Genomic DNA, 26900 nt, shown 5'->3' on the forward strand with positions numbered 1-26900 from the left:
GTAGACACTTTTCTATTCAGCCAACTTTTCCACTTGATTATTTGCAGCTTACTTTTAATTGGACCTGTCTTCTTCATTGTAAGTCTTATTATATTAAATATGTGCATTCTTCACATGATTCTGGAGCATCTTTTCTTAGACCTGTGTATCGTGCCATTCATTTAGAAGTCTAGAAATAACTTGAACTGTGTTTGTGGCCAGTTTGGAGAAAGGTGTTGTCCTTTCACCGTCCAACCAGACATTATCCAACCATTGCTGACTCTCACTGTGGAGGCACACTCTTATTTGAAAGTGAGAAAGGAAACTGCTAGTTTATTGAGAAATGTTTATGAAGAATAACCGAGGAACAGTATAACACAGTATTTACTAAGAGACATGTCCCACAAGTGGTGACAGGTCCACTCCCATTAAGGTTTTATCCTCTTAATGTATTGCAATCATATTATATAGCACTGTGTACTTACAATTACTCATTTTGCCTTTCTACCCAGATAATTCTTACTTTTCTTTGCTCCATGTAGAAACAGGACGTCTCTTTGTTCTGAATTTTTCATACCACTTTTCAACTCCTGAGAAAAGAAAAGAGAAGAATTAGCTGGGTAGAAGGGCAAAATGAGCAAATGGAATTACACAGTGCTATATATGATTATTGCAATATATTAAGTGGATAAAAACTTTGATGGGAGTGCTTCTTTAATATAACATTGAACCTCCTCAGTAGGAAATTAAGAGAGCACTCCAGATAAAAGCAATGCACTGTTCTGCCTCATGCAGGACCTCACTGTGACAGTGCCTTACACGTGACACAAGTTGTGTGGAACGCACCCATCCCTTCATGTTACTCTTGACTTTTCACTCCTACGTATATTATCATATTAACTTGTGAAGTACAGTGACCTAGGTTTTCTTTTTTTTTTTTTAATCATTTACCTCAGGTCACCTCAAAGAACAGTGATCCAGTGTGGGATGAAAGCTGTGTGTTCCTGGTCAAGAACCTGAAAAATGAGACTCTGCAGCTGCAAGTTAGTGAGAAGAATATATTCTCGAGAGAATGTTTTACATAAGCAGTTTTTGAATATGGATTATCTATTTTACCTTGTCGGATGGTGATGTCAGTCTTTATTTTTTCTAAGGTTCAAGATGAGTCTAATAAGTCTCTGGGGTCTCTCACCATGCCACTCTCTGATCTCTTAACCGCGGAGTCCATGACACGTGATGGCTGGTTCCCTCTGGCTTCACCAGGAGCAAACAGTGAGGTTCTCATGAGACTTAAATTGAGGGTGAGTCGATAATGTTCTCTCCACATTGCAGTCCAGGCATTAATAGTCAAAGCTTTCTAGCTCGTGTGCACCCTGACATAGACAAAAGAGGGCCCGGGTGACAGACATGTATATGGAGCATTTGCAGTCCAATAGCTCATCATAATGCACAATTTCCCCTGCTTTGAGGGTAGAGGTGGCCCCCTTGCCACAGGGGTACCTGTGCGGATGCACTAATGGTATGTCTTCCCATGCCCTGAACCTTACTGGCATATATGCCTAAAGTAATGTATCTGAGTGATGTCAACTCTGCCCAGTTCTGTCATGTGACAACAATAATAATTGAAAATTAATGCATCATAAGCCAAAAAAAAAATTAAAGGCAATTGTGGAGAACCTGTTCATTGTATCAACTACACACCATCATTATGATTTAGATATTGCTCAAGTAGTTGCTTAAATTACATATCGCTTATAGGAGTATTTCTCATGTTGGAAAATTATCCCTTACCCATGGGACCACCGGAGATAGCAAGGTGCTGTGTTCAGCTGTTCTCTGCTCTCCCTTAAGGATGAATGGAGCTGAAGTGCACATAATCAATCTCTGCTCCATTCACATGGGGCTCTTCAGAGCACTGGTTCTCTGGCTCAGTGGGGAATCCCAGCAGTCTGCACCCCAGCGATCTGCTGGGTCATCACTTTCACACTTGAATAAACCCCTTTTAAATTAATAGATCCAAGTTGGAGACCCAACTAACTTTAAAAATGAGCATAGTCCTAAACGTGCCCAAAAGTTCTAGTTGAGAGGTGGAGGCCAATGCGCAGTCACCATTTAATTAATTGAAGTTGCAGAAACTTGCAAGTACTTTCAGCCTCTGCAACTGAACAAATGCATTTCGTATCTTCCTTACAAAAAGGTAATGTGCTATTTTGTACTGAAACTGGTTTTTGTTTTTTTTAAGATTCTCTCTTCTCCTAATGTCAGTCCTGAGCTCCAAGCACTGAGTCTTAAATCTTCTGTAACTCCAAGACCCCCTAGCCCTCAGGATCCTTCATTTTCCTTAGAATCTGCTGTGGATAATGATGAGATCTCTACGGGGGAGCTGAGACACAGGCTGCCCAATACAAACAGGTGAGAACCACCATTTACACCCATTGGATAGAGGTAGCCTCATCATTTCCCTGGGTGAAATATGTATATATAGTGGCATGCAAAAGTATTCATCCCTCTTGCCATTTTTCACGTTTTTCTACCTCATAACTTGGAATTTCACTGTTTTTTTTTTTTTTTTTTTTGAGGGTTTGCATCAAAGAACATCATGTAAAGAACTTGCCTACAGCTGTGAACATTTGGTTTTCTTTTTATTGTGGAGTAAACAACAAATAGGACAAAATAACTGAAAACTTCAGTGTGCATAACTATTCACCCCCTAAAGTCAGTACTTTGTAGAGCCTCCTTTTCCGGCAATTACAGCTGCAAGATGCTTTGAATAAGTCTCTATGAGCTTTACACATCTTGGCACTGGGATTTTTGCCCATTCCTCAAGGCAAAACTGCTCCAGATCCTTCAAGTTAAATGATTTCCTCTGGTGAACTGCAATCTTCAAGTCTGACCACAGATTCTCTATTGGATTAAGGTCTGGGCTTTGACTAGGCCACTCCAAAACATTCATACATTTCTCCTTAAACCACTCTCGTGTTGCTTTAGCAGTACGCTTTGGGTCATTGTCTTGTTGGCTGCTCAATCGCCGTCCCAGTCTCAAATCACTGACAGACTGAAACAGGTTTTGCTCAAGAATATCCTCGTATTTCGCACTATCCATCTTCCCCTCAACTCAGACCATATTACCTGTCCCTGCTGCCGAAAAACATACCCACAGCATGATGCTGCCACCATCATGGTCTCTGTGCTTCCCTCCTTGCCGGGGTGAGAGTTTTGGTGGGCGTCCCTCTGTTGGCAGGTTTGTTGTGGTGCCATGTTCTTTCCATTTGATAATGGATTTGATGGTGCCCCGGGAGATCATCAGAGATTGAAATATTTTTTTTAGAACCCAACCCTAACTTGTACTTCTCAACAACTTTGTCCCTGACTTGTTTGGAGATCTCCTGGGTCTTCATGGTGTTGTTTGGTTAGTGGAGCCTCTTGCTTAATGGTGTTGTGGCCTCTGTGGTCTTTCAGAAAAGGTAAAGTGTATATACTGACAGACCATGTGACACTTGGATTGCACACAGGTGGACTTCCTTTCACTAAGCATGTGACTTATAAAGGTAATTGCTTGCACCAGAAATTTTTAGGGGCTTCATAGTAAAAGGGGTGAATACATATGCACATGCCAATTTTTAGTTATTTGATCCCATAAATTTAATTTATGCCTATATTTTTTTCACTTCACTTCACTAACTTAGACTATTTAGTGCTGATGCGTCACACACAAATCAGATTACAAAAATATTTACACAGGTTGTAATATAACAGAATGGCTTAAAAGCCAAGGGGGTGAATACTTTCGCAAGCCACTGTATGTAAAGTGAGGTGCCTTGTTTTTCCTAAAAAGATGCATACAGTCTACTGTGATTATTTGCGCAGGGTAGATAGTGGGGCATGGAGAGAATTGTACCAGTGTCTTACATTTCAGATGGTGAATCCACCGTTCAGCTGCACTTCTCTGTTCTTGCAGCATGAATGAGCACATACAGAACACATGTTGTCGAGTTGAAGTGGTTTATTGGTCCTATGTAGTTAGTTTAACCATTATGCATATTAAAAGTTAGAATATACTTTGTAAATGTTTGCTACAATATATCGGTCTTAAGTCCAAGATTTTTTGTTAACAGAGCCATTGCCCAGACTGTATTATATGCAGGTGACCATACAGTTTTTAAGCTTTTGATCCACTCTGGATCTGTGGTACTTAAGCAGCCGTTGGCAGTCACTTATTTGAATATTCATTTCATCCGGCTGTCAGGTTTTGCTACCTTTGCATCAATGTATATGGGAACCTTTTCTCTGTTGAGCATCCATATGATAATTTGTGTATGTGAGATTAGTAGTTTTTTAGTGGCACCATTATGGTGTACAGTCATCCTAGATTTCAGCAGCAGATGGAAGGAAGGGAGACACAGTCATTACTAGTGGGTAGGCGGAGCCCACATAGGATAGAACACCTCAGATTAAAAAAGAGTGTTGTCCGGCCCCTCCAGCTTGGGCTCCTCCTACTCCAGCTCTCCAGTCTAAAATTTGAGGTCACAGAGGATGGTCGCTGCTGGAAGCAGCTCCTCAGAAAATTTTTTTTTTTTTTATCGGACAGAGACTTGGACCCCTGTGGTCTTGAGGTCTCAGGGGTCTCAGCGCTGCTGGACCCCCACCCCTCCCTTGGCGGATCTGCATTACCCTTTGAGAGAGGTCCCTGCAGAACCCTGCCGGCCCCGGGGGATGAGGGATGCTTCCCTGGCGGGGACGCAAACCGCGCATCTGGGGTCACTGCGTTCTCCGCCCTGGGGGGAAGCTTGGGCACAGCGCCACAAATCCCTGGGGGTCCCTGTGGCGCTCAGCTGGGTGAGTACTCAGCATGTTAATGTGTTTTGAGTGCTTCAGCGGCTGCTGCGGCAGCCGCTGCTACATGTTTTCAGGTGGTGACTTGTGTTTTTTTGTCCGCAGGTGGAGGCCTGCAGGACATGGAAGCGGGGCAGGAGCGGAGAGCGGAGGAGTCGCGCGCGCTTTTTTTGAAGCCGGCGGGGGGCGTGGCTTCGCGCCTTCCCGGTCTTTCGCGGGCAGGAAGCTCTCTGAGCGCGCGCTTTCTCCTGCCCCTCCTCTTCCGGTTTCTCTCTCCTCACAGCGCGGCGGCCATTACTGAGGCCTCCATCGGGCTCCTCACTCTCCTCTCCTCCCGATAGACCGAAGGAACACTGCACCGCGGCCAGCTGGGTGAGTCGCTTCTGCCTGTCAGGGCAGAAGCTTAACCCCTCACCCCCTCAGCGCAGGGCACCTTTCTGAGGCACAATAAGGTGACAGACTGTGCTGTCCTGCAGCTATTACCTCATATAGAGGTCTCTTTTTTTGTCTGGGGCTCGCACATCCTTTTCATTTCACAGAGGTTGTGGGGAGTCTGCGACATTAACCCCTTATTAGGCGGTTATCCCTTAATTGGGGGTCAGCTGGGGTAGCTCTCTTTTTAAGAGCTTTAACCCTTCAGCTTTCTTTTAAGAAACCACACTGTCCTACTTACTGACAGGTTTATCCTGCCATACACTGTGTGAGGGCATGTCAGATCAGGGTCCAGGAGGTGTGGACCGTCTCCCAGGTCCGCTACAGGATCAGTCTCGCGTGTCTGACACGCAGGAGTCCTCGACGGCGTCAAGCGCAGCGGTCGGGGGTTTCGGTGATGGGGCAGTGGTCAAAATGGAGGCCCTCACTCGTTCTATTGATGGCCTGTCTGACCTTCTAGGTTATTGGGTGTCAGCTAGATCCTCTCATGGCAGGAAGCGCCACAGGCCGGTACTGCCCTCCCCGCGCAGCGACTCGGAGATCTCTGTTATGGAGGGTTCCCCTTCAAGCTCAGATGGGGAGATGTCCGATTCGGATAAGGAGGATCGGCAGGGGCACTCTGCCTCTTTTTTAGGCCGTGCAGAGGCTTTTATTGGAGCCATGAGGGAGGCGTTACAGTTTCCGGAGGAGGTAACTAGACGTCCTGGTAAGTCGGCCCGGATGTTTCAGGAGTCGCATAGGTCGCGCTTGGCATTACCATCTCTGGATGAGCTTAATGGGGCAGTGGAGAAGGAACGCCTGTGTCCAGATAAACGTTTTCAGGGGACACGGTTTTTTGAGGCACTGTATCCGTGTTCCACGGAGTTGATTGATAATTGGATTCCTTCTCCTGAAGTGGATGTCCCTTTATCCCAACTTAGCAAATCCTCATTACTGCCTGTTAAAGGGAAGGCGAGTCTGCAGGATCCGCTGGACAGAAAAACGGAGATGGCGGCGAAATCCATCTACGAGGCCGCGGGTCATGGATTCAGAGCGGTGCTAGGATCCATGTGTGCTTGTAAAGCTTCCCTAAGCTGGTTGGACCGTCTACGGACGGCGTGGCAGGATGGATCCCCGCTATCCGAGGTAGATGGGCTTTTCAAGTTGTTGGAGGATGCGGCCCGATATGGCAGTGATGCAGGTTTGGATACCGCGTCACTGCTGTCCAGGGCGCAATCCTCGGCGGTCACAGTCAGAAGAGCACTGTGGCTCAGACAGTGGACCGGGGACGCGGTTTCCAAGCAAGGTTTGCTATCTTTAGCTTACAAGGGTGGTCAGTTATTTGGATCTGACCTCACGGAGCTGATTGTCAAGGCAAAGGCAAAAGAAGCGGCCTTACCACAGCGAAGAACTGTGGCTTCTGCGTCGGGCAGGCCTAGTGCCGGTAGTAGTCGGCGGCCCTTTCGGTCCAGGGGACGGTCCGGTCAGCCCTCTTGGGGATCGGGTCGTCCCTCTTTTTCAGGAAAAAAGGCTTCTCAGAAATCCCGCACTCCCTGGAAACAGAGCTTCCGTCAAGACAAGCGGGAAGCTGACAAAAAGCCCGCTAAGGCGGACTGACGCCAGGTTTTCTCTCGAGGGCTCTCGAGTGGGGGGTCGCCTGCTCCAATTCGAATCGACTTGGGCGTCCCGCGTTTCGGACGCCTGGGTGACGCGGGTTGTGTCAGCAGGCTACTTCATAGAGTTTCTTTCTCGACCCCCGGACAGGTTTTGTCGATCTCGCATTCCGAAAGAGACCGAGCTAGTTGCCACTCTACGGCAGGAGGTCGATTCCCTTCTGCAGAAGGGTGTGGTGGTACCGGTTCCGCCGGAGGACCGGGGAAGAGGGTTTTATTCAAACCTCTTTGTGGTCCCCAAAAAGGAGGACAAATTTCGCCCCATTCTGGATCTCAAAAGATTGAATCGGCATGTCCGCACCCGGAAATTCCGCATGGAGTCGCTTCGCTCTGTTGTGGCGGCCCTGTCGCAGAACGACTTTTTGGTGTCAATCGACATTCGCGACGCTTATTTGCATGTTCCTGTCGGAAGGGCCCACCAACGCTTCCTTCGTTTTGCCATAGGTCAGGACCATTTCCAGTTTGTGGCCCTACCATTCGGGTTGGCCTCGGCGCCCAGAGTTTTTACAAAAATTCTGGCACCTCTCATGGCGATCCTTCGAAGACAGGGGGTTACGGTTCTTCCCTACCTGGACGACCTTTTGATTGTGGCGTCCTCAAAGGAGGAGGCGGTGACGGCTCGCAATCTATCCCTTCAGCTCCTGGAGGACTTCGGGTGGCTAGTCAATTGGAAGAAGTCGTCTCTGGAACCGTCGCAGTCAATCCTGTTTTTGGGGATGCATTTCGACACGGTACGAGCAGTGGTGTCCCTGCCTCCAGACAAGCAAGCAAGTCTTCTTCGACATGTACAGGTTATGAAGTCTTCGACAGCAATGTCCCTTCGAAGGTGTATGCGCCTTTTGGGTTTGATGGTGGCGTCAATGGAGGCACTTCCGTTTGCCCAATTTCATTCCAGGACTCTCCAAATGCTCATTCTGAACCGTTGGGATCGATCACAGGCTTCGCTGGATCGCAGTGTCATCATCTCCCACAGGGTGCGAGAGTCTCTAGAATGGTGGTTACGTCCGGAAGCGTTATCCCTGGGGAAGTCCTTCCTCCTTCCGAGGTGGTCGGTTATAACCACCGATGCCAGCCTGTCAGGCTGGGGGGGTGTCTGGAACGATCTCTGGATTCAGGGAGTATGGTCGTCGGAAGAGTCTGTCCTGCCGATCAACATCCTGGAATTGAGGGCGATTTTCCTTTGCCTTCAACACTGGACGGTCCCTTTAAACGGTCTGCCAGTCCGAGTGCAGACAGACAACGCGACGGCGGTCGCGTATATCAATCATCAAGGTGGAACGAAGAGCTCCAGGCTCATGATGGAAGTGTCTCGGATCCTGGTATGGGCCGAGGCCAAGGTGCCAGCCATCTCTGCGATTCACATTCCGGGAGTTCAGAATATCACGGCGGACTTCCTCAGTCGCGAGAAGGTGGATCCCGGAGAATGGAGTCTTCACCCAGAAATTTTTGCACAGCTGTGCTCCCGTTGGGGAACTCCTCAAGTGGATTTGATGGCATCAAGGTTCAACACCAAGTTACCGACGTTCATGTCCAGGTACAAGGACCCGAAGGCTGTGGCGGTGGATGCTCTGGTGGCTCCGTGGGACCAATTCGAGCTAATCTATGTGTTCCCGCCGATATCCTTACTTCCTCTGGTGTTGCGTCGGATCAGACTGGAAAGAGTCTCGGCTATGTTAGTAGCCCCAGACTGGCCAAGGAGGACGTGGTTCTCGACGCTGGTGTCGCTTCTGGCTGCGCCTCCACTTCCTCTCCCTCTTCGCCCGGACCTGTTAACCCAAGGGCCCGTTCGTCATCCGGACCTGAAGTCTCTGCGTTTGACGGCGTGGCTCTTGAGACCGAAATCTTGACTCGTCAAGGTTTTTCAGCCGAAGTCATTGCCACTCTGCGAGCTGCCAGGGGTCCTGCCACTACTAGGATCTATCACAAGACTTGGGAGGCCTTCTTTTCATGGTGTTCGGGTTCTTCAAGGAACCCGAGGATTTTTTCCATTCCCAATTTGTTGGCCTTTTTGCAGTATGGCCTGGACAAGGGTTTGGCAGTTAGCACTCTGAGGGGTCAGGTTTCTGCTTTGTCCTTGCTGTTTCGGAAGGCTATCGCCTCGCGTAGGGACGTTCGTTCCTTTTTTCGCGGGGTAACCCGTCAGTTTCCGCCGCGGAAGGCGCTTGTGTCCCCTTGGCGGCTCAATCTGGTCTTGGAGGCTCTTCAACATGGGCCTTTTGAGCCTATGCACTCTGTTAGCCTTTCTTTGCTTTCTTGGAAGGTTGCCTTTTTAGTGGCAGTCACCTCTTTGAGAAGGGTTTCTGAACTGGCGGCTCTTTCTTGCTCGCCTCCTTTTCTGGAGTTTCTCCCGGATCGCGTGGTGCTTCGCACACGGGGCGACTTTCTACCTAAGGTGGTGTCACAATTTCATGTTAACCAGGATATTGTGTTGCCCTCGCTCTGTCCGGAACCGAGGAATGCGAAGGAACGGGCCTTGCACGCATTGGATTTAGTGCGGGCTTTGAAGTTCTATTTGTCTATTACTCAAGGTTTTCGGAAATCGGACTCTCTGTTTGTGATTCCAGCAGGTCGTCGGCGTGGTCAACGAGCTTCCAAGGACACTATAGCTCGATGGATTCGGTCGGCCATTTTAGAGGCTTACCGACTCAAGGGCGAATCTTGTCCAATTAAGATTCGAGCTCACTCCACGAGAGCTGTGGGTTCATCGTGGGCTTTTCATCAAGGGGCCTCGGCAGCTCAACTCTGCCGGGCGGCTACCTGGCGCTCCGTCCACACTTTTACAAAGTTTTATAAGGTGGACGTCAGTGCTTCCGCTGATGCAGCCTTAGGACGTAGGGTCCTGCAGGCGGCTGTAGTTTAAGTTATCGTTAACTTGTATTTAGCGCTAGTTGCGCATTTTTTCTAGGTTGTTGGGATTCTGCCTTTGTTGGTTTTTTCCCACCCTTAATTTTTGGACTGCTTTGGGACGTCCCACTAGTAATGACTGTGTCTCCCTTCCTTCCATCTGCTGCTGAAAGACGGATTTTGGTAAGACCTTACCTGTAAAATCCTTTTCAGCGAGGGAAGGAAGGGAGACACAGCTCCCTCCCATGGCAGAAGTGTGTTGTTGTGTTTTCAGATGCAGCGTGACCCTTCTCTGATAGCGATTATCTGGGCTGAGGTCGGCGCGCTAAGGCTCTGTTCCAGCATTGCCAGCTCATCGCAGTGGTCAGGTCCAGTGAGTAGTACCTGGGACTGTGTGGTTTTTTCTGTTATATGCATAACCTGTCTCTTGTTTTTTCTCTGAAGTTCTTCAGAAGGGGTTATGTTGCTCCGCTGGTGATATTTGCTCTTCCTTAGCTTGTGTACGGACTGGAGAGCTGGAGTAGGAGGAGCCCAAGCTGGAGGGGCCGGACAACACTCTTTTTTAATCTGAGGTGTTCTATCCTATGTGGGCTCCGCCTACCCACTAGTAATGACTGTGTCTCCCTTCCTTCCCTCGCTGAAAAGGATTTTACAGGTAAGGTCTTACCAAAATCCGTCTTTTATATAGTCTTCAGTAAGTTTTTCTACTTTTGCACATGCTGTGTATTTACTCCACTTAGCGATAACAACATGTCACAAATGGATGCTGCATGAGGTTAAGAATAGTCAGATGTCTTTGAAAAAAAAGTTCACCTTTTTCTGTTGGGCTAGATTTACACAAGCTTTTAAAAAGTTATCCAATTTTCATCCAGAAAATAAAGACTATTTTTCATCTGTATTGTCTTCCATATGGCATCCATTTTTATGCATTAGCATTTATTAAAATTTAGAAGACCAAATACAGTTCCCTATGTTAAAAAATCACAATGTATCCCTAAAACTCGGGTAGTATACAGTTGCTCCGTATGGGATCCATTTTTTTTTCTGCTGACCAATAGACTAGAACAGGCGTGTCTTCTCTGAAATACGGAAAAGAATAGTGCATGCTGCAGTGAAAATTAAAGTGAAAATATATAAAAAATGCATATATTATACGCTGCATTTTTCCTGCCACGAAACACATTTTTTTTTAGTTCAGAAAGATCCGCTGCAAATACTCAGTGTGCAAATAGCCTTAGAGGATCCGTCTGCTCTAGCTAATGCTTCTTTCTCACTTGGGCGAATCCCTACTGTCTGACATTGTCCAATTTGCGCTGTCAGCACCAGGACGTAGGGACAGGACCTTATGACAAGTCAAGAAATCCAATAAGCAAAAATGTCTGATGTTTTCTCACAGTGATCTGAATCCCATGGAATCCAACGCAAGTCAGCTGCATGTCACAGTGTATTACCCAGCAAAGGAAGGCAAGCTTCTCGCTGTAATGCACAGCTGCAGGTAAGCTTCTCGCTGTAATGCACAGCTGCAGGTAAGCTCGCTGTAGCTGCAGGTAAGCTTCTCACTGTAATGCACAGCTGCAGGTAAGCTTCTCGCTGTAATGCACAGCTGCAGGGAAGCTTCTCGCTGTAATGCACAGCTGCAGGGAAGCTTCTCGCTGTAATGCACAGCTGCATGTAAGCGTCTCGCTGTAATGCACAACTGCATGTAAGAGTCTCGCTGTAATGCACAACTGCATGTAAGCGTCTCGCTGTAATGCACAGCTGCATGTAAGCGTCTCGCTGTAATGCACAGCTGCATGTAAGCTTCTCGCTGTAATGCACAGCTGCATGTAAGCTTCTCGCTGTAATGCACAGCTGCAGGTAAGCTTCTCGCTGTAATGCACAGCTGCAGGTAAGCGTCTCGCTGTAATGCACAGCTGCAGGTAAGCGTCTCGCTGTAATGCACAGCTGCAGGCAAGCTTCTCGCTGTAATGCACAGCTGCAGGCAAGCTTCTCGCTGTAATGCACAGCTGCAGGCAAGCTTCTCGCTGTAATGCACAGCTGCAGGCGAGCTTCTCGCTGTAATGCACAGCTGCAGGCGAGCTTCTCGCTGTAAGGCACAGCTGCAGGCGAGCTTCTCGCTGTAAGGCACAGCTGCAGGCGAGCTTCTCGCTGTAAGGCACAGCTGCAGGCGAGCTTCTCGCTGTAAGGCCCAGCTGCAGGCGAGCTTCTCGCTGTAAGGCCCAGCTGCAGGCGAGCTTCTCGCTGTAAGGCCCAGCTGCAGGCGAGCTTCTCGCTGTAAGGCCCAGCTGCAGACGAGCTTCTCGCTGTAAGGCCCAGCTGCAGGCGAGCTTCTCGCTGTAAGGCCCAGCTGCAGGCGAGCTTCTCGCTGTAAGGCCCAGCTGCAGGCGAGCTTCTCGCTGTAACGCCCAGCTGCAGGCGAGCTTCTCGCTGTAACGCCCAGCTGCAGGCGAGCTTCTCGCTGTAACGCCCAGCTGCAGGCGAGCTTCTCGCTGTAACGCCCAGCTGCAGGCGAGCTTCTCGCTGTAACGCCCAGCTGCAGGCGAGCTTCTCGCTGTAACGCCCAGCTGCAGGCGAGCTTCTCGCTGTAACGCCCAGCTGCAGGCGAGCTTCTCGCTGTAACGCCCAGCTGCAGGCGAGCGCCTCGCTGTAACGCCCAGCTGCAGGCGAGCGCCTCGCTGTAACGCCCAGCTGCAGGCGAGCGCCTCGCTGTAACGCCCAGCTGCAGGCGAGCGCCTCGCTGTAACGCCCAGCTGCAGGCAAGCTTCTCTGGGTTCTCATGGCTGAATGTGGTTAGACTAATTACACATGAATATATTCTTGCACTCTTCATTCGACCATACACTTTAGATGGCTGTTGGCCGCTTGATGTTTCGGTCAGAAGCTATCTCACCAACTTCTCACATGCACGAGCGCTTTTTTGTTGTATGCTCTCTTGCCAGATTCCTCTGATGGCGACTTAATTCAGGGAGAGAAAAAGGATTTCAGTCCAGAATAGGATATTTTGAATCCTTAGCTCACTAACATAATCTGTCCTGGACGCCCATACTTATGTTTGTTGAGCAAACCCATCAATATTGGTGGTCTCAGCCAACTGTAGTCTAATGTGTATGGGGGGCCATTACACATATATGCAGTAAAGCTGCCCATACACCTTACATAGCTGTCAGCTGAATGTATCTTATGCCAACACCTATCGGTCCCATTTTCTCCCGTTCAAAAAGCCCAATACTTTTCTCCCCTGACGCCATCTGTTGGAAAAGAGTTTGGAGACCCCATACACATCAGATGGTATGCCAATACGGATGAAATTGGCGTGTTTGGACAATTTTTATCCAATGTGTTTTGGGGCCTTAACTTTAGTTTGTCAAAATTATCAATTATTAAAATTGCAAAGTGCTTGTAAAAACAAGTTATTTTGCAATTTATCTTTTCTTAAAAATGCTCTGTTCTGAAGAACAGAGGGAATTTTAATTCTATCATTGCCTAGGCTTGGCAAAAGAGCTTGCAAGTGCTGCTCCAAATCTGCCTCCGGTGCTGGATTCTGTCAGATTTGGTGTCCCTGAGCACCTCCGATGCTGCAGAGGTAAAGCTGCCTCTCTGCTTCCAGCATCGGTGAACATACAGCTCTGACCAGCAGCTTAAGTGTGCCACTGGGCTGAACTGTCAATCAGCATAGCTGTGCCACTGGGCTGGACTGTCAATCAGCATAGCTGTGCCACTAGGCTGGACTGTCAATCAGCATAGCTGTGCCACTGGGCTGAACTGGCAATCGGCGTAGCTGTGCCACTGGGCTGAACTGGCAATCGGCGTAGCTGTGCCACTGGGCTGAACTGGCAATCGGCGTAGCTGTGCCACTGGGCTGAACTGGCAATCGGCGTAGCTGTGCCACTGGGCTGAACTGGCAATCGGCGTAGCTGTGCCACTGGGCTGAACTGGCAATCGGCGTAGCTGTGCCACTGGGCTGAACTGGCAATCGGCGTAGCTGGGCCACTGGGCTGAACTGGCAATCGGCGTAGCTGGGCCACTGGGCTGAACTGGCAATCGGCGTAGCTGGGCCACTGGGCTGAACTGGCAATCGGCGTAGCTGGGCCACTGGGCTGAACTGGCAATTGGCGTAGCTGGGCCACTGGGCTGAACTGGCAATCGGCGTAGCTGGGCCACTGGGCTGAACTGGCAATCGGCGTAGCTGGGCCACTGGGCTGAACTGTCAGTAAATTAGCAGGTAGCCAGAAGGCAAGGGGAGAAATTCTCTCTTGGAGTGCTAGGTTGAGGCAATCTCTTTAAGCTAGCATCTATGAGACCAGTTTGGTGCTTGAATAATAAATATCCTAAATTTATTAAATGATCCACTGTGTTTATTAAGTTTTTATTTTTTTTCACATATGTGCTGAAGTCATGACTATAGTTACTTTTAATCTTTATAGTGTCATTCTGATATTTTGCCCTTAACTTTAGACTTGCAAATAGTTTTTTTTTATGTTCCCTTTTTCAATTAACCTTAGGAATTTAAGCGTTGGTACCAAGGACCTTCCTGATCCATACTTGTCAGCTATCTTGCTACCAGACAAAAATCGTACCACAAAACGGAAAACCAGTGTCAAGAAACGGACCCTTAATCCAGAGTTCAATGAAAAGTAAGTACTGCCATCACATGCTGGCAGTTGTGACTTTATTAAGTGATCTGTTATTTGAAAATTGACCATACTGTGCGATTCAGGCTCATATGTGGCTAATCTACATTCTGGTGATGAATACTGCAGACTAGTGTTGAGCGATACCTTCCGATATCAGGAAATATCGGATCGGATTGGATCGGGCCGATACTCAAAAAGTATCGGATATCGCCGATTCCAATACCGGAAACCAATGCAAGTCAATGGGACACAAATATCGGAATGAAAATAAACCCTTTCTTTCCTTGTAGGTTAATTCTACATGAAGGAAAACAACTAACAATAATGTAGAATGTATTGGGGGAGGTGGTTGCCCAAATCGATGGGAACAGTGCTCACAGTGAAACATGAAAAGCCGGCAATTCAGCAGCGGCATACACCGGTACCCGACAATTTAGAACAGACAGAATAGAGCTTCACACATAGATTAGATAGATAGAAACATGTCAGTCACATATATAATAAGTACAGTGACAGTGTTGCTTACTGTACTTGTCATTTAGTGTAAAGGATTTATTTAAAAATATAATAGTGTTTTCATGCACCGTCTCTTTAAAAAAGCCGGCCGGCAATTCAGCAGCGGTACCCGACAATTTAGAATAGAAAGAATAGAGAATCACACATAGATTAGATATATATGTGTCTGACATGTTTCTATCTAAGAAGTACAGTGATGGTGTTGGTTACTGTACTTGTCATTTAGTGTTAAAATAAAGGATTTATTTTAAAAAAAAATTGGCGTGGGGTTCCCCGTAATTTTAGTCTCTAGCGGAGGTTAAGCAGACGGCTGGGGCAGATGTTTGAAGCCTGGGAAGGGGGTAATACCCACGGAGCTTCCCAGGCTACTAATATCAGCCCCCAGCTGAATACCTAGCCTTTACTAGCTATTAAAATGGGGGACCCCCCAAAAAAAAAAAAAAATGACGTGGGGTCCCCCCTATTTTAATAGCTAGCAAAGGCTAGGCAGACAGCTGGGGGCTGATATTAATAGCCCAGGATGGGTGCCATGAATATTGGCCCCCTCCCAGGCTAGAAACACCAGCCTCCCCAGAAATGGCGCATCCATAGGATGCGCCAATTCTGGCACTTAGCCTCGCTCTTCCCACTGCCCTGTAGTGGTGGCAGTGGGGTAATAGGGCTGGGGTTGATGTCAGCTTATAATGCCAGCTGACATCAAGCCCAGGTTAGTAATGGAGAGGCGTCTATAAGGCACCCCCATTACTAACCCCATAGTCAAAGTTAAAAAAAAAACACAAACACCCAGAATAAAGTCCTTTAATTGAAATAAACACACAATTCTTTATTGTTCTAAATTAAACCATACTTACCATCACGCCCATTCCAGCTGAAGCCAACGATCTCCTGCAATAAAAGAAAAATAATAAAGCAACATCATCCTTACCTTTATATGGTTCCCAGGACAGCTCCAGCTCTGCTACATCGAGATGACAGGCTGGACCGCAGCAGAACGCTACCATCCAGCTTGCCATGTCGCAGACACTGAGAAGCGCAGGCATGCTTGCGCTCCTCAGTGTCTGGCTGTGACGGCATCCCAGGGCAGTGGGAAGAGCGAGGCTAAGTGCCAGAATTGGCGTATCCTATGGATGCGCCATTTCTGGGGCGGCTGACGGCTGGTGTTTCTAGCCTGGGAGGGGGCCAATATTCATGGCACCCTTCCTGGGCTATTAATATCAGCCCCCAGCTGTCTGCCTAGCCTTTTCTAGCTATTAAAATAGGGGGGACCCCACGTCATTTTTTTTGGGGTCCCCCATTTTAATAGCTAGTAAAGGCTAGGTATTCAGCTGGGGGCTGATATTAGTAGCCTGGGAAGCTCCGTGGGTATTACCCCCTTCCCAGGCTTCAAACAGCTGCCCCAGCCGTCTGCTTAACCTCCGCTAGAGACTAAAATTACGGGGAACCCCACGCCAATTTTTTTTTTAATAAATCCTTTATTTTAACACTAAATGACAAGTACAGTAACCAACACTGTCACTGTACTTCTTATATATGTGACTGACATGTTTCTATCTGTCTAATCTATGTGTGAAGCTCTATTCTTTCTGTTCTAAATTGTCGGGTACAGGTATAAGCCGCTGATGAATTGCCGGCTTTTCATGTTTCACTGTGAGCACTGTTCCCATCGATTTGGGCAACCACTGTAATGCCACAACCACCATGGCTGTGGCATTAACGTCTTAAAAAAATATTAATTCCTGCTATTCCATTTAATTGTAATGTAAGGGAGATAATGTAATGTCAGCGCTTGAGCAGGGGAATTCTCCCACGCTGGGATGGCATTCTGATGACAGGCTGGATCGCAGCTGAGCGCTGCCATTCAGCTTGTCATCCTTCAGAGACACTGCAGAGCGCAGGCATTATGTGAACTTCCGATTCCGGTATTCGATATTGTAAAAGTATCGGAACTCAGTATCGGAACTCCGATACAGCGAATATCGGTCGATACCCGATATTTCAGTATCGGAATGCGCAACACTACTGCAGACTTTTCTAACAGTTCCTGAGACAATGTGGCACAATAGATAGACTCCAAGGAGTGTTCGTGAGTGGTCAGTTTTGTCCAATCTGAGTTGTGGCTAACATAAGGACAACATTTCAAAAAAACATCATGGTAAAAGATACAGCCTTACCAAACACCAGATCAGATTACAAATGCACCAGCAGGACGCAGCAGACCCCGATGATAAAGGCAGGGGCAGCACAGGTGCAAAATCCTGATGGAGCAACCACCCACAGACCTGCCAATTCATGGAGGGGGGGTGACTGCCTAGTATTAAACATGCACACAGGTGGAGCTTGCATCGGATGCCAGTCACACAGGTACTTGCCCATACTATTAGATCAGACGGGCTGCCCAGTACTATAGAAGTGCACCCCACAACACAGATACCCCAATTCACCCAACCTACACTAAAGGGCCTGGCTGCATCCTGCATAAAAATGCACAACAATCGGCAGATCAGTGAATTTTTGTTCCCGACATGGAGCTTTAACCCCTATTACATAATGGTGTGGCAGGCCGGTCACCAGACAACCACTCGCTCCATTCATTTTTTATAAGGTTGCTGGAATAAGCAGAGCTCAGCAGACTTGGAGAATGAATGGAGTGTAGGCCGCACATATATGCTGCGACTCCATTCTAACGGGGGGTAAAGTTCCCTCGTGCTGCCAAGCTGTGTGGGTCACAGCAGTTAGACCCCTACCTATGGATAGATGATAACTTGTTTTAATCGGGGACAACCCCTTTAAACTGGACTCTTACAGACCTTGCATAACTCTCATTACTATAGGTTGGAGTGGGAAATACCATTGGAGGAAGCAACAAAGAGGAAGCTAGAAATCTCAGTGAAAAACAGCGTGTCCTTCATGTCAAGAGAAAAAGAGCTGCTTGGAAAGGTACAGTTTATTAAAATGCAGGAGGCCAGACATCAGTTATTCCAGCTAATGACTAAAATGGTTTTATTATCTTATAAGTTTATGCATAGCAGTATTTCTTATTCTAAGCCTATCTATACTTTGATTTTTGGGGGGGGGGGATTGCATTATTTCATGAGCAACACTTGTATTACATTTGCTTATTATTGTAATTGTTCTTTTTACAAGAAGGACTGATCTAACCATAGGAAACCTGAATAGAAAAAAAAATTGGTGTGATTCTCTCTTGAAACTCCTTTTAAGGGGGGTTTCCTCATAACTGAAGGTCTAACTGTTACTGCTATTATCACAAGAACGGGGGTCCCAAAGTTCCCTGTTTGAGTGCGCTCAATTTACTGTCTAAAGTAGTGGGGATAATAAGTATGTGTGTATTAAGGAAGTTATCCCATACATCCCCACCAGCATGGAGCTCTGTGTTCATGTTCTGTGCAGAAAGTGAATTAAGGCTTAACCCTTCTTACACAAGTGCTTTCTTCTGGGTAGGGGGATCCCTGTGACTTTTCTCCTCCTTGAACTGCAATAAAAAGGATTCCTAACTCCTAGTCTCTTTCACTCCTCTGCTACCCCTTCTGTCTGACCACCTAACAAATTAATAGGAATGGTTGTTCCATACAGAATTCAGTGGCCCCGATTCATCAAGACGGGCTTTGTTCATGCCAGTCTTGAGATTGGGGCGTGATAAATTGAGACATCCAATTCATTAAGAGACGCTACAACTCATCATGAATTAGAAGAGCTGGCATCAACACGCCCGGTCACTCCCCAGCTACCCCCATTTTGCCTTAAAATGCCAAAAGCCGCAAAATGTTTATGCAGCCTCACGTTACGAAAACATCTTGTGCCTTTTTATACAGTTTTACACTAGATTTCTGGTGTAAACACTTTGCTGTATCGGCCCCAGTGTGTTTTAGCCCAAGGTTAGAATGACTTTTAACCCCTCAGATGCTGCAGTCAGTGCTGCAAAACATTTATAACCTGCACTATAAAATAATCCCTTTTTGTTTTGCATAGTGAATGTTTTCAAAGTAAAAAATACTAAAAAAGCAATGTCAGAATAATATTTTATCTAAAAGATGTGTGTGCAAGTTATCCTGCACAAGAAAATAAATAATCCGTCATTCAGCTACATTGACAGAAACAAAAGGGTCTTATAATGCAGCAACACAAAAACGTATTATACATGTGAACTTGTGAAGGCATGCTTTAAAATACATATACAGTAATGTGCAGAATTACAGTCCAGTGTGGAAAAATGCTGTAAAGTATGCATTTTGTTAATTGCTAGTTTATTTTTTTTTATCAAACATTTCTATTTTTAAAACCAATCAAAGTGAAATCTGAAAGAGAATCTGGCAGCACGATTTTGCAAGTTAAAGTAAAGGCATGGCCATAGTGGGGCTGCTATACAGGTTAGGTAAATACCTTTAGTGAAGAAATCCGCTTTGTTAGTTTTTTAACTCGAATTTGAAGTTTTTGGGTAATAACATTTACCTTCCCTAAGTGTTACCAATATGGAGTAATACAGGACACAAGGGAAGGCTGCAAATACTTATTACATCAGTCTGATTACGTATGCTACTGCCAATTATCAAATCTAAGAAAGAATTAACAATCATACCCGATGCTCTGAGGATAAGAGGGAATTATAAACTTATAAATTCTGGTGCAAACAATTCACACTTCTCTTTACCACTCCTGATATTCATTTGGTGCTAATGAGATCTGTCTCCCCTCATTTTGCAGGTTATCATTGATCTTTCCCAGGTAGATTTGTCCAAAGGAATTAATCATTGGTAAGTTTTCTAGAGCATCAGAACAGGCCATCATTTTTCCACCTTATATCACTCGGGGAATATCGCAATATACATGAAGACTTCCTTTTTTCCCATTTCCCCACTAGTGGGTGATATGAGAGTCCAGCGTGTTGGGTTCTAACAACCCTGATCGTTTACTCTGCCAGGAGGTAACCTTCTGTTAGAAGTGACTGGCTGCAGCTTGTCATCCTCCTCCCTATAGGATAAACATGCACACTTGTTTAAATTGATCATGCATGTTTCTGTTAGAAAACAAATTGTTATGATACCGAATCTGATAACCATAAGAAGGAAAATAAGGAAATTGAGATTTTGAATTCACTTGTGTCTACCTTGACCGTATTTCCCTTTTAAAGGGACCAGCCATCAGAAATATGTAAAAAGCCCTCCGTTTTCATTAAAGGAAATTTTCAGTACAATCAACCCTCCTAACCAGTCTATATGGGTATATAAGTGATGGGAAGCAAAATAAAATGATGCTTTGATATATGCGATCCGATGTCTAATTCCAGAGAAATCCACTGATCTGCATGAGAATCTGCCTCCAGAAATTAATTTATATAAAAGAGGGAGTTGCCAGTGTGATGGCTACCAGTGTTACCAGTGTGATGTAATGGCGGCTCTCTGCTCTCCTGATCTCACTGCAGAGCTGTGTGTGATTATACCCGACATATCTGAAGATTCCTCTCAGCTTCCATCTCACAGGCAGACAGGGTTGTAATATTGTTACTATACAGCAGAGCTGTGAGCGCTGCAAAAATGGGTTTGTAAGAAGACAAAGTTCAGTTCTCCTGTTCTGTGTTAGTTACTTGTCTCACACTGATAACTCCCCCTTTTATTAAAAATAATCTCTGGAGGCAGATCCTTGTACAGATCAGTGTCCGGCCCATAGATCTGAACAGCTCATTTACATAATAGAAAAAATGTTGATTTCTCCCGAATAAGACATTGGATCGCAGATATCAGGGTATCCCTTTTTCAGCTTCCTATGACCTGCATGCCCATAAAAGAAATTTGTCAGTATGGTCAACCCTCTAAGTATCCTCTGCTGAGTCCTGCTCCGTTAGAGATGCCTCATTCCCTGGTGCGGGGGTTCTGACTCTACACCGGCTCCAAAGGAAATTGAGCTTTTTGTAGATCACTGATGGCCTAAGCCGTTATTGAGTTGCTGCCACATATATGCCACCTAGGGGCAAAATAAAATTGAATAGAAATAGAATTGAACAGGTATTGTTTTAATATTATTTTAGATCAGTGTGCCCCAACTGCAGTCCTCAAAAAGCCACCAGCAGATCATGGTCTCACAAATTCCTTAGTATAACACATGTGATAATTCTTCATCTGTGCAATACTAACGAAATCCTGAAAACATGATCTGCTGGTGGTTCTTGAGGACTGGACTTGGCAAACACTGATTTACCGCAATCATGATGTGCAACTTTTTGAAAATCCTGGGCAACTATTTTAACCTGTTTTTAGTTTTTTGCGTCTATCATTGCAAAATCCAAAAACTTAAAAATAAAAAGATCTTCCAGTTACAGCTTCCATAAAATACACCAGTAGTTCTGTGTGCATAGCTGGCCACGAGGACAGAAGGGAACTGTTGTAATGTCTCGGCCCAATAATAAAATTGGAGTTAATATTGGTATCCTTTTTTTTTGGATATGGATGTACCAGGTTTTATACCATATCTCTTATAAGTGATGTCTGTTCTTTCTCGTAAACTTATTTTTTGTCAGGTACGACCTGAAGGGTGAGAGGACAAGCGTCTAACTATCATCTACAATGACAATGCGTTGAGCCGTCGTTCTCTTCTCGGAGATGTTCTCTACTGAAGTCCTCACTTAACATAAGGAGGTGTGATAGTCTGAAGGCAACTCTAGCAGAAAAGAAAAGGTCTCAATAGCAGGAAAAGCAAAGACAATCCCAGGATTTGTGCCACCATATACAACGGGACCATTTTGCTGCTTGGATTCTGATGTTATTAATGTTGCAAGGGAACATAGTCCCAGTTCTGTCCAGCAGTCTGCTTACACTTTCCTATATAGTTATTACTGCCATATAGAGAGGCGGAGAGAAGACCAATCAGAAAAATGTGTAACCCCCAAACAAGAACCCGATAGAAATGTCTGGATATTTCTAGTACAAAAGCCTAGTGTTTACTGGTGGTTTACAAAAAGGAGCATCCACTTGTAGTAAATATTCAGTCTGTGTACACTGACGGCTGGGAACCTGTCAGGTTTGGATGTTCTTGATTTTTTTACTTAATTTTTCCATTTTAGCTTTTATGGTTAGGCAAAAATACTTCATATCCTATTACATGTGATCCAAAGCTTGAAGGTAAAATATTTTCTGTTGTCCTGGACCTTTTTATATACTTTTCACTTTTTAATAGCTATATGTTTTTTTTTTAACAAACTGTCTTATTTTTTTTTTAAAAATTTAATTTTTTTTTTATTCTAAAGGGATGTAATTCCCTATAAGGCTGTGTTCACAAATTGCAAAATTAAGGTTAAACAGCATCTTTTTCTCAGAAAACCATGGAAAAAAGGCTTACCTTTTACACAATGTGAATATAGCTTTACCAAATTGGTTAGATATACATTGCATTTGGGAGATTAGTTTCCTTGTTAGGATAGTGGCACAAGGAGAGGGGGCTACATGGGCGGGCGATCTCCTGAGTGTGATGTAAATCTAGCTATAAGTTACTTTCCGTCCTTTTAACATTTCAGTGTTACATAATAGACTTTTTAAGTTAGTGTATTTTTTTCTTTTTTTACAGAACATGCTTTAGACACTCCATCCATTGCAAAGTAACGCTTTACATGCTTTATCATGTCCTAATACCTTACATTCTGCTGGGTATAGCATTCCAAATTTCTATCTGTTCACCAAAAAAGTCTTATGATATGCCAAGATGTAATCTATATTGGTATGTGAATTGCAGCTATTTAATTATGTTTCTAGGTGAAGGCAGAGTACAAATAGTTTGGAGAATTAACATATTCCTTTTGTATTCCAACATATCACTGAAAATACTGCTTTTATTTTTTATAACTTATTGATTTAGCTTTGTGTGCTTTCAAGTGCCATCATGTGAGATATATTCTCATGAGACAAATCAATGTGTATATGAGAAATAGTTATGGTATAAAGCACCATGAGAGACCATCCTCCATTACTATTTAGCAATGAAAAGTAAATGCTTAAAGTGTTTATCTCATGTTGTATCTTCAGGAGAGTAGGCGTCCTAGTTTATGGGGGTCAGGGTGCTCCTGATGATGGACATGCCCGAGGTCTAGCTCTCCCATACTTTGCCTCTGCAGTGCCAGTGGTGCGCAGTGACACTGAAGCTGGCTGATCTGGTGAGCTTCAGAGCAGCACTTGCCCGTTGTATAGCAAACAGTTTACTAGCCACGTGCTCCTTGCCAAGAGATCAGCCACCTCTGACAAGATTGTTAATCTTGTCAATAAAACTTACATTCTTGGGGATTTTTAATATGTAATTTTTTTTAATAAGCAATTTTAAACATTTAATAAGATGAGACAGCCCCTGTATGTTACATGTCACTATATGTTACATGTTTAGTTACGTCCAGCGGTGCTGAGGTGTACTAGTGTTATCTGCAATCTTGTTCTAAGAGTAAGGGACCCATCCATATTATTTCAGCTGAATGCGCCGATATTAACTGGTTCAGCCGACAGTCTGATGTGTTTGATGGCACCGGCCGACTGATGATCGGGAAAGATGTCTATCGCACATGTCCGATCACATTGTTCTTCCTGAGATAAGCTACTGACTGACGTTTCAGTTGGCGGCTTTGTCATAGAGAACAGTGTAGTAAGAAAGTGTCGGCTGAGGTGGCTGTTGGTCGACAGCCATCTGGTGTGTATAGCTTAAACGTCTCTGAATATTCATTGTTTAACAGATCTCCTTCTGACCCAAGTAAATTGGTAATAGAGGGAGTCCCTCTGACCGTAGTAAGTGACTAGTGTGCAGATCCCAGGAATAGGGTTTTGTGCCAGTCCTATAGCCCATCTATGGTTCATATGCTTGGCCACTGCTCCATTCTAACAGGACATTACAAAGCCTCATTCACTGGATCGGTTTTCACTTTCCAAGTTGGGAATAACCCATTAAGCAGGAGCAATGTGTTTTGCTAATGAGTGAGAAAAATTCAAGTGATTAAAAAATGTCCTATTCTACCCCTATAGTAAAGGTGGTCCTCCTTGAAAGTCTAAAGTTGGACTTATACATGAGATACAAGTTGACAGATTTTACAATATAAAATGTGTGGGACAGTGCATTGTCCACTGACGTGTCATGGCCACGGGTCAATGTGTATCAGACTCAATAGATTCCATCATGCTAAATCCGTTTTCTCCCAGTATATAAATACTACAAAAGGTGTCTGGTATTGAACATGCATGGACGGCCTGCCTAAACATGCAGTGGGAGATCGCTGACAGCAAAATGAGCAGATCTCTTATCTCCGCCTTTTAAGGGATTGTGTAGGATTTAAAAAAAACAAGAAAATGTAAAAGGATGGTAAATGCTATAAAATCATAAAAGAAGCATTACATTCTCCATACACAATAAATCACTGTCAGCCAATCGTTCTGCCGTCAGCTATCTGTTCCCACTTCTCTATACTTTGGAGCACTCGCCCTGCCAAGTGCTCTGTATGAGACAGCTGCTGCCAAACTCCTCTAGTTTATGGCTTCACGTGTGTAGATGAAGGGTCATCACTGCAGCTAAGTTGACAAAGACAGGAGGGGAGCACTGAAGTTTTAGGGATTATCAGGTAAATAATGATGCTTTTCTTTGGGGTACGTACACACATGACCAGTATGCTACTGGTTTTCCAAAACAACAAAATCCGTACCGAATTGTGCTCATTTTTTGGCTGACCGTGTTCTGGAAACTGGAGATTTTTCAAAGATATCACCCTGTGCATGATGAAATCTTACCTAAAATGTTTCCCTAAAACACTGTGGGTCTTTCACCAGCAAATCTGCAGTTGGAAATCAACAACATAATGGCTACATGGGAATATGCACTTTTAGCATTGCCCCACACCCTCTTCACCTTTTGTTTTGGAGATCCTAGACAACCCCTTTAACATCCATAAAAGCTCCAGGTTAGTAAGCCTTAATTTAGCAAAATTCTTAGTTAATTGGGCAGATTAGTCAACAATTTGTGCTAAAATTATGCAACTTTTTGCTTTCTTTTAGCCAGCTTTCTCAACTTTCTGAAAAGTGGGCAGAGCTTGGTAATTTACATAATAACCAAGGAGGCAAATTACAACAACAGAAATATACTGTATTCCATAATATGAGTACATTTCTTGTGCTGCTTTACCACCTCTTAGTGCATTTTACTCAAGCAAACTAATCATCAAATATGGCGTATAAAACAACAATCTTTATGAATTGGTCTCATAGAGTTAAATCTCTTTGAAAATTAGACATTGGAAATATTTAAGTGTTTTAAAGCACCACTCCAGCGTTTTGTTTATTTTTTATTTTACTGCTGGAGATGTGTCACTAATCTAAGTTCCCTGCCCATAGTATTGTAGTTACCAGCCACCATCTTGTTATTGGCTCCGCTCTGGTCGTCTTCTACAGCTTGGACCTGCTGGATCTCTGCAGTGTTTGCTGGGCAAGCCGGAAGTCACAACTCCAATGTAAGTCTATGAGAGGCAGAACATGGCTTTCATAGACTTGAATTGAGAACTTATGACTGTAACCTCTGACTACCAGTCAGTCACAAGATGGTGGCACTGATGAGTAGTACTAGGGGCAGGGAACTTAGATTAGTGGCACCACTCCAGTGCTGAAATAAAAAAATAAAAAAATTCTGGAGTGGTGCTTTCAAGATATTATTTGTATTGCATTTATTAGAGACCTCATCCAAAACATGAACCTGCAATTGAAGCCAATTTGCCATAAGACTCATTAGTATATGGAGCAGCAATGTGAATAGTAGCTGGAAAATCAGTGGTAATCATGAGCTGTGAAGTCTGTAACTCTTTAGGTCTGTTTACAGTGTTGTCCTGTTTGCATTCAAATGGAAGCCAAAATTTAGCTTTACATTTTTGTGTTTTTATGTGCATTTTTTTATTACACAAATATTTTATTATGCGGAAGCAACATTTGCACTATCTGTACCTCTACGTATACTTGTTTACTCTTTTGTTATTCCATTAGCAAATTGTTAATATTCTTTCTGGATCATTGTTACATATTCAATAAAACGCTCTCGCTATGTCTCTATGGAGTTATTTAATGACAAGTGTAGAAAAAAAATTAGAATGTCAACATATCACTTATGATACAAGATTAAAACTACTCACCGTAAGCAATTCCTTCAATTTTGGTGCTGAACTTCAATGATATATATGTTACAATATGATTAGATCATGAATAAGATTGGTGGGAGTCTGAACCAAGGCAGCTGCACCAATCAGCAGGTATCTGGTCAGGCGAGAGCCGTATGTTAGCAGTTTATGGCGCGTAATACTGCAGGTTCATATGTTTTTGCAGCCTTATTGCTTATCTCTCACCTGGAAAAAAGGATACAAAATTAAACATAATGCCAGGACACTATGACTGACACCCACCATTCAGTTTAAAACAAAGTGGAGAAATCAAACTGACCTGTGATTATTGCTCACTTGTCCCACTCTCATGACTTTAATTGTCCTATGGATGGTGACTTTGATGTTTAGTAAGGCCAGTTTTATTCCCTGTTTTGTTCACTCTGGCAAAAATGGACAGTCTGTCTAAAAAGACCAAAAAATGCTATCATCAAGCACAAGCAGTCTAAGGTTACGCTCCTACGATTACTAGAGTTTTTGAAGCTGTGTATTATTGCCTGCATAAAACACAGCGTCTTACAGTGTCAGTAAAGTGAATGGAATGTATAGAAATCTGATGCCCACTGTTTGTTTTTTTACACTGCGTAAACTGACCTACGGTGCGTTTTCAATTTGCAACATGTAAATTTCTATTGCGGGTACGCTGAATTTTATGTGTGGGTTTTTCTCATAGAATTGCAATAGATGAAAATCCATAGGTAAAAAACCCATGCAGTTTTAGTGTGTTTCTGCTGTTGAAATGACTATAAACGCCTGTGTTCCGCACATTACTTTATCAATAATGTTTTGTCAAATATCAGTAAGTATCAAAAACTATGCAGGCTCAAAGATGATATAACA

At 44.6% G+C, this 26900-nt stretch overlaps 1 protein-coding gene across 1 annotated transcript in view; it reads left to right on the plus strand.

The window, feature by feature from the left end:
- The window catches only part of ESYT1 (extended synaptotagmin 1), a 95912-nt gene extending 69960 nt beyond the window's left edge, over positions 1-25952 (plus strand). The window contains exons 24-31 of the mRNA XM_073663730.1: positions 936-1022; positions 1134-1280; positions 2222-2391; positions 11137-11235; positions 14243-14374; positions 17722-17827; positions 19610-19659; positions 21420-25952. Coding sequence (XP_073519831.1) covers positions 936-1022; positions 1134-1280; positions 2222-2391; positions 11137-11235; positions 14243-14374; positions 17722-17827; positions 19610-19659; positions 21420-21453 — 825 coding nt within the window. The 3' untranslated portion in view covers positions 21454-25952. The remainder of the gene's footprint in view (positions 1-935; positions 1023-1133; positions 1281-2221; positions 2392-11136; positions 11236-14242; positions 14375-17721; positions 17828-19609; positions 19660-21419) is intronic.
- The last annotated feature ends 948 nt before the right edge of the window (positions 25953-26900 follow it).

Source organism: Phyllobates terribilis, unplaced genomic scaffold, assembly GCF_046119375.1.
Source record: "Phyllobates terribilis strain yellow unplaced genomic scaffold, ASM4611937v1 Scaffold_2__4_contigs__length_985480577, whole genome shotgun sequence".
NCBI lineage: Eukaryota > Metazoa > Chordata > Amphibia > Anura > Dendrobatidae > Phyllobates > Phyllobates terribilis.